Consider the following 13899-nt stretch of genomic DNA (forward strand, 5'->3'; position numbering starts at 1 on the left):
CCTAAACACTTCCATATGTTTTGACTCACAGAAGATGGGTTCTTGCCAGGTTAAGTGTCTGAGCTACATCTTGGCTCAGCCTCCAAACTGGAGGGTAGATTATTAAGATTAACAAGGATTTAATCATTTATCTGTTGTACATCAGATGGGTGCTGAGCATGAAGAGCACAAGGGTCACATGCAGATATACTGCATACCAACAAGCGCCAAGTTCCTCTCACAGCCTCTCATAATTTAAACATATTGAGAATGAGTTCTTCAATCAGCATTATTCTCATATTAGGGATTTACAACTGCCCTCCATTGTGCTCCAAAGTCAGAAAAAAATGCTACTCAGGTGAGCTTTTGGGTGCATTTCTGGTGGATAAAACAGGACAAAGTGCCTTCTTTGGTGCCCTGTTAGTGGGCAAAACACAGCTAAGTGTCTTCTGAGGTGCCTTTAAAATAGAGAAAGGCAGTGCAATCAGTTATAATAAAACAAGTTTAATCTTAACCAACTGTTCCTTTAATGACCTTATTATTTGACATTTGTCATTGTTAAAACTGTGTGAGGTCGCACTTTGTAGTTAAGCAGGGCTTCACAGCTGCAGGTAATGGAGGTTGTTGTGCTGTGGGAACTTGTGGCTGGCACTGGTTAATCATTTAATCACTGGTGATTAAATGATTAACCTGTGGCTCAAATGGTAATGATGAAGTAATCAATAGCTGCAACCATACCTGGACGAATGGCTTGACACATTCTTGTGACTGAACCTGTGTTTCTTTAATCATCCTCAATATCGCTGTGAGTCCAGTTCAGTTTGAGTCCCCTTAAAATCTTCTGGTCCTCCTCTGTTCCAGTTTGCATCAATGGAGAAAATCGATATTTTGGCTTTGTCACTCATTACTGGGCTTTGTTATTTTATTTTTATTTTTTTAACCCATGAGATTGGTAATGATGTCAACCTTGAACACAGCTTATCCTGCATCGGGTTAATTAGTTGTGCTGCTTACTCAAAAGAGTGAAAAGCAGAGTTAAGATACCATCCAATCAGTTTTCATGTGGTTTTAGTTAAATCATGTCATGTTGTTCTCATTAAAACTCACTCACTCACTCAGTGACATCAAAGAGAATGAGCTGATGAAGCCTCTCGGATGAGCGGCGAAACGTCTTCAAAGACAAAGCCTAGTTGCGTCCAATTCAATCTCCTTGAGGAATTACAAAAAAGTTAGAGGTCATTTAAAGTCATTCAGAGGACAAACAGGCGGCTCACCGAGCTTTATGACATTTCATTAGAGAGACAATGAGAAGATCCATCAGATCATCCATGTCCTTATGGCTTTGTCTCTGTGTTATGTTCACTTCCCATTTAACTTCTCGTGGTGGTTCTCATGTTTTCACAAGATGAGAACCATTTGTATCCCTCCGACTCAAACTGCTGTGACCAGGACGCCGTGGTCATTCTGTCCTGTCATCTCTCCGTCTCTCCACAAATATATTTATAAATAATGAGCCTTTGTGCATAAATTTTGCAATATGACAATTATACTTTTATATGACAGTTTTGTTTGAAAAAGCATGACAAAGTCAACAGAAGTTGGTTTCATTGTGGAAGTAGCTGATCACATAACGGATAAAAGGTGTTACAGAGAAGATTCCAGACAAGAAACGGATTAGATTTGATTTCACCAATGCTTCAGATGTACGCTTCTCATTTTAATTTTTGCTCCTTTTCGTCTTTGGGCAGCATGCAGGAAAACAGAAAATTGAAAATGTGCTCATCTGTAAAACATCTTCATTATTCTGAGAAGAAGCAGACCGAATTTTCCAGCAGTGCCAATTAATTACATTGCAGTGGCTCATTGGATTAATACTATAGCCTAAAGGTTTGTAACCCAGCCTCTGAAAAGGTTGAGGGTTGGCTTCTGCAGAGAAACGGAGGACGATTTCTGACTGCTATCCACATGTGTTGCACAATAGCTGATTGTGTTACAGGTAATGGAGTAAAGGATATTACACATATTTGTATATAGAGATGGATGGTAGACTATAATTTCAGGAATCAGGAATTATTTAGATATTTCAGAGTGGACCAAACTGATAGGCCGTCATTGCTGTGTCCAAGGGGGGGCCAAAAATGAACACTTATTGAGACCCACCATGTCTGATGTCTGATGGAAAGCGATTGCGCTCGTGTTCAACACAGTCTCTCATCATTTCCTGCCTACTGTCATCTCTAATAAGTCATGAAGGGACTACATACTGCAGCAAACCGCTGGCTGTGACACTAAGTTCAGCTAAACGTGTCAGGATGGGCAGCCTGAGAAGGACCAGGATCCTGCTCCGAAGCATTAATATGACAGTGCTGCTTTTTACAGCTTTCTGACAGCCCTGCAGCTTCGACAGAGCTCAGCCAGCGAGCCCACGCTCCCTTAAGCAGCTTTCCATGACTGTCAGTCTGGGAGCAGTGATGCTCCGAGCAAACTGCATGTGTGGGTATGATGAAGTAAGGTGACACAGCGCCTCAGGTGCAGTTCAAACGTGCCCTAACAGGACTGGATTTACTGTGTGACTGAGGACGACACTTCATTTTCTTAAGTGGCCATCTTTTTTTTTTTTAACCTTGAATTAAATATAATCACATATGAAATCTCATTCCAGTTGCGTTTTGTAATTCTCGATGAACACTAACATAATCATTGATTACCAGTAGCACATCAGCAACAGACATTCACTGAGCACAATCATAAACTGTTGCAGCTGTGCAGCTTCATTTCTTCAGTGTGAACAACGAGGACCCTGATGGAACGTGGTCACGAGCTGTCTAATAGCCCAGTCACGCCACGTCACGGGCTCGTCCTGCAACATTAATATTTCATTAAATTTTATATTCAAAGAGAAAATAATTCAAATTTGAAACAGGATCGAAGGCCACATTGTTGCATCCAAACATGCAAATTTATAGCCGACGCCCAGTTTTCTGATCATGCAAGTGTGCACATGAACATAGCAGGTACAGGAAGGAGCAGCTGTGTGCGAGTGATTTAGGGAAAACCCACCTTACTGTTAAATGACATAAATGAGTCATACATGTAAAGAAGGTGGATAACTAACTAGAAACAAAGCAAAGCATTGTGGGTAAGCATAGCGAGTTAGGACGGATAGAGGAAATGGGGAGGGGAATGTTACTTTGAATCGTCAGTAACACACAGCTTGCTGGTGTTGTGCTGATCCCCCTCTCCCTCCCTCTCTCTCTCCCCCTCTCTCTCCCTCTCTCTCTCCCTCCCTCTCTCTCCCTCTTCCTTTCTCTCTCTGTCCCTCTCTCTCTCTCTCTCTCTCTCTCTCTCCCTCTCCCTCTCTCCCTCTCTCCCTCTCTCCCTCTCTCCCTCTCTCCCTCTCTCTGCCTCCCCCCCCTCCAGCTGACTCTGTGGGCTTTTCCTTCCACACCACAGGGACTCAGTGTATCTCCTCAGTGATGATGAGTACATATGCTGTATGACAGAGTGGGAGTGTGTGTCCACCTCGTTTATTGCGTGCACGTGTGTGTCATTGATGAGGACGAAAATGCCTTCCTTGGACTCTTCAGTGTGAGCCTGAATCAGATCCAGGTCCACTCCTCCCTCCCTCCCTCCCTCCCTCCCTACCTACCTACCCCCCTCCCACCCCTCTTTCTCTGTCTGACCGTCCCTCCTTTCTGTCTCCCCTGTCGGTCGCTGGACAAGCTCCTCTCCTCTGTGTCCTGCTCTCCACCTGGCCTCCATGAGTTTAACTGAAGACAAGTCATTCCTCCCTGGAAGGTAAGCAGCAGAGCGTCTTTTCTGTCTCCAGTGTGATAACAAAATGCATGAGGATCGATGATGAGTGTTGATCTTCCAAATTCTGCTGATGATGTTCTCAGTGTTTGCCAGCAATGCATAACGAGATATAAAAGCGTACACGACTCTTTTTAAAAAACTGTTTTTTTTTCTTAACTTTTATTTTCTGTGCGGTTTGTCTGGTGGTTCATTGTGACGAGCAGCGACTGTTATCTTAAAACTCTCCATCTAAAACGATGACATCTGGTCCTATTGAGGGAGGCTTTCACTAAAGGACATTCAATCAAATTTAAAATACTATCTCAAGCTTATGCTGGCTGTAATGCTGGTGAAATTAAGGCACAGGCATCACAGCCAATTTGTGGGATCTCTGGCAGGATTAGTGATGAGATCAGTGATCAGCCCTCTCTGTAGAAAAAAAAGAACAAAAACTCGACTGCTTTTCTTTACATTTCAGTCAAAGTTGTAGGTTTCGCTACACTGACCACTTTCAAGACGGGCTGTCTGCTCGCCGCACATTATTTTTGTGAACATGTGTGCCTGCATGCATGAGCTGCCTCTTGTTGTCTCCAGCGCAGACGCGTGCGAGCGACGATTGGTTTGTTTGTGGGGTCTCACTCCAGCCTCTCAACAGAGAATCAATGTGTGTTGACAATGACAGATTAAGATGCAGCGCTGTGATGTCTTTCTGTTGGATGCAACATGATAAGTAAGTAAGTGAATGACCTTCAGCCGAGGATCCGAGTCCAAGGCAAATGACAAATGTAAACAGCTGTCTGAGGCAAGACATTTACCCATCACTGACACTGTGCTTCCCCACACTCAATCAGACTGGTTACGTAACATGTTTGTGTCATGAAGAAGAAGCAGTTGTGGTAGAGTGGTGATGACTTAGGAGGGTTGTACTTATTTATTTGTTTTGCATTCTTTGTGGCTGCTGACCTGCCTGCAAGCATCAGATTGGAGACTTTTAAAGCCCGATTTAAATTAAAGATAACTAATAGCATCTTATATTTGATTGATTGTTCAATGTGCACCCAACCATGAAAAGGAATCAATTTCCCTTATCTTTAGATAAAGCACCATTGTTTGTGCTGTCTGCATCAGATATTTCATGATAAACTGTCTCAGTCCCATCGGATGAATCTAAATCTGTAGCATCGCTGCCCTGAGATCAAATCCCTCTCTATCTTCCCAGCCTTATTGTTCCTTGCTCCTGTCTCACTGCCTAAAAGAAAAAACAATCAACAATCTTCCTCTCTACATCCGAGTTGATATTGTAAATTGCTTATTAAGCTCAGATGCCAAGACTGCATGCGAGAATAGTGCACAGTAAGATGCTGAGATATTGTGCAGGTTAAGTGAAACATGAGAGGGAAAAATCCGAGGGGGATTCATAATGTGGGGACCATGAATATCTGTGGTAAATTTAACGAACAGTCGTTGAGATGTTTCAGTCTGATTCTGAGTGACCATCTACTGGTCTGATAAAAGTCAATGACCACCTGTACATAGGTTTCTATACTGCAACGCTATGCATCTGAAATACATTAAGTTGGGCACACATTGCATCGCCACAGTCATTACTACAGAGACTCTGTCACAGCGTGCCGTGCGATGTCTCAAAGAGGCGCCTCCAGCCGCCCTTTGTCATGCCGTTCAAACACAGTGTAAATATTGTGCCGAGATGGGATTCACTTGTCACTGTCAGTCACTCAGATGAGGAGGCAGTTACACAAAGCGAGTGTGAGTACAGACCACCTCAGTCCCACAACGGCCTCAGCAAGGCCCTCAGGGTGTGCGCTGCACAGCACGCTGTACGTCATGTATGCTGAAGTGAGGATTTGTGTGCAAACGGTGCACAATGAAGAGAAGCACAAGTTTACTAATATACTATCGATCCAAACACGCAAACATGTGGGATACACCTGCAAAGACTGGTCAGTTAATCAACAGAAAGAAAACCAATCCTTTTCATAATGTTTGCTTCAGCTAAAAATTTGCTGCTTTTCTTTGTCATGAAGGAATCAAACATCTTCTGATTTTGGGCTGTTGCTTGGACGAAACATGAAATGTGATGGCATTACATTACTGAAATATTTTCTGAGATTTGAAATTTAGAGACCAAACAGAGAAAATAATAGCCAGATTAATTAACAACGGTTAGCTGCAGCCCTAATGTGGATGCTTGTATCTAAATGTCCTATAAATTCAGCTTTAACTGTCACATTGTTCTCACATTTTTAACATTATGTGAGCATAAATAATAACAAGATGTCCAATATTGAAATGCAGCAATGACTCATAATGTCAAAGGCCCACGCGATGAGCATCACAAAGACGAAAACACCAGCAATAACGTCATCGTTATTTTATGTAAATATTGACAAAAGTGTGGACTGAAGGAAAAGCAACATCAGGTAACAATGATGAGGACCATTTACTAAACAGTGGTTTAATTTGGCTTCCACTCTATCAGCAAATGTTTACTTTAACTCAGCTCAGGAGAAATAGTCAGTACATTCAGTACACTGAAGGGTCAGAGCTAAACACAAGTCAAAGACTGAGCTACGCCACCAGCTTAATCTCTCAAAGCCATGCAGACACACTGACATTGCAATTGTCACCGGGTTATGAGCTAATGTTTGTGGTCTCTTTGCCGCTGCACTTGGACACGCTGACACGCCTGTCAGCCTTTAAATGGTTGCTTATCTTCTGTGACCGTGGCCATCTAAATGTTATGAGCGACAGGCCATTTTTATGACAGTTTGCGAAACTCGTCCCAAACTTTAGGGATTACTTGCCATGTTGACAGCAGCAGTAAACTGCTGACAGATAAACGCATTACAGAACATCTGCAAAGAGGCAGTAAACTTGGGCAAGTGGGTCAGGGGTTAGGAAGAGGATGAGGTGCGAATGTGAATCAAAAAATGACATATGGGGGTACGTAAGCCAGGTCACCCACCTCCGCCCCGTCACCTGGAGGGCAGCGTCCAAGTCTCAAAGGCGTCCAATTAATCACAGCTGAACAGAGGAGTTATTCAGCCAGGCTCAGAGACATGATAACAGTAGTGTCACAGCTCAGCCAGTCTGTCACAGCAGACCGAAGGCACAGTTCAGCCGGTTAAGCTCTCCCCGGCTCTTTCTGTCTTACCTCCTCCCTCTCGCTTTCACACTCACATGGCTGAGGGTCGTCTTGGTTTTCTTCCTCCTCTGGTTGCAAAACACGTTCAGATACGGAGTCCAACTCCTGAGACGTATTTGATAGTAAGGTCACATATCGTGCGTCTGTTATCGTCAAGTCAGTAGCAAGGCATGCATCTGTTTAATCAATACAGATTCCACTCAATACTTATTAAAAGGAAGCAATGCTGCTGTCTAAATTACACAGTTTGGGATTTGTTAAAAAATAAAATCGAGAAATATACGCTGCTCAGTCAGGCTTGGTGGAGGTGCTGGAGCTTGAAGGCCAGCACACCTGAGAGAGAAACATCCACACACTCGGATCTGTGCAAAAGTTGCTCTGATTAATGCAAACTTTAAATCCCACAGACGTGACGGCTTCTGTCAAAGAGCTTGCCTGAGATAGAACATCTTTCACACAGATCTGAGCATTTCTCTCTCTCGTGTTTCTCTCTCTGTGTCGAGGTGTATCGACATGATGGGCACAAACGTGCGATGTGTTGCTGAGTCCAGTCAACCATTACTGATATTCAAGAATACAAAATATGTTAATTGGTGAACAGTTTATATGGTACACCCAGCTAAAGCTAATACGGTCTGGATATTTTTAGAGAGGATCAGGCTGCAGTTTGTAATGCCGTTAAGCTGTACTGCAGTGTATTTACAGGTCTATCTGTTACTCTCTTTGGATATAAATGGGGTTTAAAAAGTAATGAAAAAACACCTGACAGTATAAAACCAAAACCATCAGCCAAAAAGGAAAAAGGTGACATTATATCCTTCATGACAGAGAAAGAGAGAGAGAGATGCACATACATGTGCAGCCTACAAAACATTGTAATCTAGTTTCTTTTTTCTTATCTGCAAACTTTCAACCTCCTAGCAAATCTCTAGCAAATCCATCTCATAGTACACACAGTTTCATTGATAAGTGAGCTTTGTTGTGCACTAAAACTGGTCCTAACTACTCACTCTCCAGAGTTTTTTCCACTCAGACTGACTGGACATTTCGTCATTGGCTCGTGTGCTGACTTGCATAGTAATGAAGCCTCATTCTTCATCCGGTGTGATTGCCCAAGTCCTTGAGAGTCGATGTAGCCTCTGCATCATCTCTAATAGCACTCCAATTATTGGGCCACGCAATGTTTTCCTACCCGATTTCCATTCTAGTTTTAGTCCATCTGCCAAGTGATGAACTGAATTGCAATCATCATCTTGTTTGCAGATGTGTGGGCAAGTAGATATTGATTGCTTTGATTCAGAGTCAAGCTCGTAACAAAGAGCTGAGTGCCTCTGACATGCTTCGGCTGATGCTATGGGGAAACTACTGAGGTTCTTCTGAGAATACATTAAGTTAATGTATTAGTTCTGAGCATCTGTCAGCTCGCTGCAAAGGTAGATTGATCACCATATAACTATTCCATCACTGTTTGTGTTGCACTGGGGCGCGTGCACGATTGCATAAAGTCTAAACATGTCAGCTGAGGACAACACTGGTTCGCTAATGTTTTTTCTAGTTAATCTGAGCGCATGCTATCTTAATCATGATAGTTTTATTCTCCGGCTCTGAATCTTTCATCCCGTACTTCTGTAATAAATCCTGAAAGGCACAGCCTTTCTAATTCTTTCCATTTGTCAATCCTGCTGTGTATATTTGTATTTAATACAAATTGTCCACGTCTTTTGCAAGGGATTACTTTTTAATGCAAAAAACTTTTTCATCTGTTTCTATATCAGGTCCTGCTGTCTGTATTGTGCCAAAAATACAGTAAGAGAGCACGGCTGGCCCTGCAGGCAATAGGTAGCATTTTTGATGCGTTAGAAACAAAACTGGAGTAAAGTTAATTTGGTTTGAATACTGACACCAGGCATTAACACCACTGAACACACGTTCAGCAACACACATGCTGCTTTTTGAGTGTTTTCAGCCAAGCTTACAGCAACATCAGTTTACTGTCGACTTTGAGTAAATTCTTGAATCACTGCATTATTTGCAGTTTATTTGTGTGTGTGTGTATATTTTAGATGGGAAATGCTTCTGACACATCTGACGTGTTTGCCTCCACCATCTCCAAGGAGCACGACATCTTCATGGGTTCACTCTACAGCGCATTTTGTAAGTTCCCACAACACGTAAATCCCTGCTGTGCTGGTCATTTGGTGACTTCACGCATGCGTGCATCACAAATCCTCACAGCGGCACAATCTGTACCTCAGCTCAATCACTCGTTTTCTCTCACAGGTTTACTGTCCCTCATGGGCAACTGCATTCTGCTACTTGTTGCATATCACAAGCGGTCAACCTTGAAGCCTGCAGAGTTCTTCATCATCAATCTCTCCATCAGTGACCTTGGGATGACACTCTCTTTATTCCCATTGGCAATACCATCAGCTTTTTCACACAGGTATCTCATATTCTGCTCGTGTCTTTCTATTCTATTTCTTCCATCTTAAGAGACATCTAATTAATCCTGCTGTGAAGAATTAATTGACCGTTACGGCAAATGGGGGCAGGAATCCTCAGATATTTTGATAACGCATCAGGAGTTTAAGTGACTTTTTCTACCAAAGAGCCAAACATCCTCCACTGTGCGAATTTTGTGCTGTGAACTGGAGATCTTTCAATTTTAGACTGCTGGTCACATAACACAAGCAAGAAGAAAAAAGCACAAAGAAGAAACTGCAACAGGCATTTTATACTGTAAATACCAAAAAAAATGAAAGCATGCGCCAGCACCAGCCTCCATCACGCTTCCACTTTCTCCTTGTCTGTGTATGCAGGTGGCTGTTTGGAGAGATCACCTGTCAGCTTTATGCAATGTGTGGTGTGCTGTTCGGTCTGTGCAGCTTGACCAACCTCACAGCCCTCTCCTTAGTGTGCTGCCTCAAAGTCTGCTTCCCTAACCACGGTGAGGGGATAATTAATGTTGATGAGCATTATTTTATCACGGCACTAGACAGCATGACATTTAAGGGAATTAAAATGGCCACAATAACCGTAAAGCATCTTTTTCTATCTCCTGTCTGAGCAGGTAACAAGTTCTCCTCGTCACACGCCCGCCTCCTGGTGGTTGGAGTGTGGTGCTATGCGTCTGTGTTTGCTGTAGGGCCCTTGGCACAGTGGGGACATTACAGTCCCGAACCGTATGGCACAGCCTGCTGCATTGACTGGCTTGCACCCAACCACGAGCTTTCAGCTTTGTCTTACATCGTCTGCCTTTTCGTCTTTTGCTACGCGCTGCCCTGCACCATCATCTTCTTCTCCTACACTTTCATCCTGCTGACGGTGCGGGGGTCACGTCAGGCTGTCCAGCAGCATGTGTCACCACAGACCAAGACCACCAATGCACATAATCTCATTGTCAAGGTCAGAGGATTTGAAAGTGTCGGTTCATTGTCACTGACTTCAGGTTTTGCACTTCATGGGATCTGAGAAGGAGGCGGTGCAGTGGTTAGCACTGTTGCCTCAAAGCAAGAGGCCAAGTTTGAATCCCGGTCTGGGCCATGGGAGTTGTGCATGTTTGTGAGTTGCGTGGGTTTTCTCTGGGTACTTCCCTCCCACAATCCCAAAAACATGCACAGTAGGTTGATTGGCTGTTCTACATTGTCCTTAGTGTGTGCATGTGTGGTTGTCTGTCTTTGTGTGTTGGCCCTGTGATTGACTGGCGACTGGTCCAGGGTGAACCCTGCCTCTCACCTGTAGTTAGCTGGGATAGGCTCCAGCCCCCCCATGACCCTGATGGATGAGCAGTATAGACAATGGATGGATGAAACAGTTAATTATTCAGAGGTTACAAAAATGCTTTGCTGATGTTTACTTTAGCTTCTTCTTTAGAATCTTCTCATGTATATTTATTGATCTGCGTGTGTTTATGTCTGATACTCTGCCACTGATGTTTCTTCTCCACAGCTGTCAGTAGCCGTATGTATAGGCTTCCTGGGTGCCTGGAGCCCGTATGCTGCTGTGGCCATGTGGGCTGCTTTCGGAGACGCCTCGCGTGTTCCCCCTGATGCATTTGCCCTTGCCGCCGTGTTTGCGAAGTCTTCCACCATCTACAACCCCATGGTCTACCTGCTGTGTAAGCCCAACTTTCGCGAGTGTCTCTACAGGGACACGTCTGTGTTGCGATTGAGGATCTACAGGGGAAGTCCACAGTCAGATCCGAAAGAACGCTCCGGATCCACCTCACAGCGCAACAAGGACATGAGCATCTCCACTCGCTTCTCAAATGGACAGCAGGAGAGCTACGGGGCGTGTCTGCACTGCGCTGAGAGTGCAGAGCCATGTCATGTGACAACTCCCCAAAGGACTGCCTGCGTCCTGACTGGATCCTCCTGCAGAGAGGTGACAGTTAGCCAGCTCTCGGCCAAACCGCAGGCTGATTTACTCAAGTAGTACAACCTCCTTCGTTCATGAAGCGAACAAGACAGGACAGGTGCTCAAAAAGACAGAGAGATTACAAAACAACAAAGGGCCTGCACAAGCTATAACAAGTGTGTCACCGAGACTCTAAGGCGTGACAACTCCAACAGTCTTGCAAGGACCTTTAAAAGCATCCTTCCTGAAAGTAACTCATAAATGGCCTCAGTGGAAACATACACATCGTGCTTCCTTCATATTTGAAAAGGTCTGCCACAGAACTGTACACTTGTAATGTCTCGATGTCTACGTCTGTATTAACTCGTATCCTGTTCCTGTTATTAATGTACAGTCACATAACTGGTTTCTGAAGGAGCAGAAAATGAGACAGGAGAACCCCTGCTGGCTTCGAGGGTAATTAGGCAAATGTGTGACATTTTAAAAAAGAGCTCATTATCTTTTGCATACAGCAGGAAGATATTAATGTGAGGATAAACTGTGTTTAACAACTGACCTGTTAAAAAGATGTGCAGAGTTACTGGAAAGGATTTTAAAGAAGATGATGAAACTGATGGGTGAGCGATATGTCCCTGAAGTAATATCGCATTATTTATTTCTTTAATAATGATATTCCTGATAATATGACAAAATACTGAAAAACATTTCTGGCTCACAACTTACAGGAGCCATTGAGTTCTGATGGCAGGATTTTTGGTTGCCATCGTACCCTGTATGCTTCTGCTCGAGGTAGTGAAGTGAGTTTGTTGTACTGTCTCTTTTTGTTGCCACAGTCTTCTCGTACTGCTTACGTATTACTGCAGTTTGTTGAACGTCTGATCTTTTGCAACCAAACCAACTCCCCTTTTTGGAACTAGCTGCTTAACCGTGAAGCATAATCATATTAAAAATTATACCAGTATTATCCTAAACAATGCAATATGGCACACCCTGGAGGCTTTTATGTGTCTGTTTACGTTTTGTCCTTGTCCTCATTGGAATCCATTGGAATCGAGCTGCTGCTTTTCTGTAAGGAATCAAACAACCAACTTTTAGTAGCCACCTCAAACCTACAGGGGCCAGATAAAAAAGGAAGATTTAGGTGAGGTATTGCTTTAGTGAAGAGGCCCATACTTCACAGGGCTGTTATATTTATACAGTTATTCCAGTGTCTTAATGAAAAACTATGTAAAATAGGATTTTCAAAGCAGCCCATAGCAGTGAAAATGTTTCAAGCACCTTGGCTACAACTAATTATGTTCCTAGTTGATATGTTAAATACTTTTTAATTATGTTTTTGATTAGCATAATTGAATGCACACACAGAAGTGTCTATAATGAATATCAGATCATAGATGCTGTAATTTATGCACATTTACTGTAAAAATAAAGGAATTCATTAATGTAAATTACTAGCTGGATTTTAATCAGTTATGATAACAAACCTGATCCTGCATTCATGTGTTCATCTAAAACCACAAGAACACAAACAGCTCTTTGTTACATTACATTTATTTCTGCTTTCTGTTTTTAATGTGTTGTTGTGCTGTGTGGCTTTATGTCTGCATATAAAGAACATGTTGTTGGTGTTCATATGATTAGCAAGAACAATTTCTGTGCAGCCTTATTTAATAACAAAATAAAAACTCTGAATAGTCCGGAAAAAAGGGAACTTTTGTCGCATTTTCTCACAGAAAACCAGAAGTCAAATTGCTGAAAATTCTTTCCAGGTTAAAACAAACATCAGCAGGTTGACTGATTATGAAAATAATAATTAGAGGCTGCCCTATACTTGACATCATAGACTTGCAGAGTAACAGATCATGACATTATCGAAAGATACTTTATATTTAAAATGATTTTTTTTGGATTCATAAAAAAGCAGAAAATGTGACTTGATTTTTTCCTCCCTCTTGTTTTAATGAAGTGTGAAATGAAGTGTTGCTTTGGAAACACTGACATTATTTATTTACTTGAGAGCACACAAGGTTCAGATCTGCTGCAAATTTAAATGTCTACAGAGGAGTGAGTGGACATGATTGGCAGCACCTTAATTAGTGTGGTCTCTGTTTGAAATTCCACTGAAATACTGAAACAAATTTCCTCTCACTTTTTTAGGCAAAAAGCTTTCATGCTTCAGAAGACACCAGCTGAAAAATAAATACTGCTGGTACTGCTTTGATTCAAATATCTGAACATGAAATCATAATCATAAAAATGAACTTAAAGAGACACTCGTATATTTCAAGACTACACTTTTAGTAATTAGATTAAGATTTGTCTTAAGATTTGTCTGCATAAATTGACTGGTCTGTTTAGCAGTTTAGTTTCTCTGTTTGCTACTGAGACAGACTTTTGCAGGGGAATATTTTTGAGCATGCTGACCAGAATCGCGATGACAGCAAAGCTACAGCTGGGGGGTTTCCAGCCCTTTGAAGATAATACACATGTGCATCCAAAGTCATGCACAAGGAAGCACACTGCGGTTTAAAATCTTAGCTGTACAAAACAAAGAAATGTATCTCGACAAGCATCTGCAGATGTGATCTACTGCTATCTGAGCT

General features: G+C 42.5%; 1 protein-coding gene across 1 annotated transcript; it reads left to right on the forward strand.

Annotated features, from left to right (window-relative positions):
• Window positions 1–3689: 3689 nt before the first annotated feature.
• opn7d (opsin 7, group member d) lies at window positions 3690–11857 on the forward strand. Its single transcript, XM_046398186.1, has 6 exons — window positions 3690–3777; window positions 9004–9094; window positions 9221–9383; window positions 9760–9887; window positions 10011–10345; window positions 10889–11857. The coding sequence occupies exons 2-6, from the start codon at window positions 9004–9006 to the stop codon at window positions 11372–11374; spliced, it is 1203 nt and encodes a 400-aa protein (XP_046254142.1). The 5' UTR covers window positions 3690–3777; the 3' UTR covers window positions 11375–11857.
• Window positions 11858–13899: the final 2042 nt, after the last annotated feature.

This window comes from Scatophagus argus, chromosome 8 (genome assembly GCF_020382885.2).
Source record: "Scatophagus argus isolate fScaArg1 chromosome 8, fScaArg1.pri, whole genome shotgun sequence".
In the NCBI taxonomy this organism is placed as follows: Eukaryota; Metazoa; Chordata; class Actinopteri; family Scatophagidae; genus Scatophagus; species Scatophagus argus.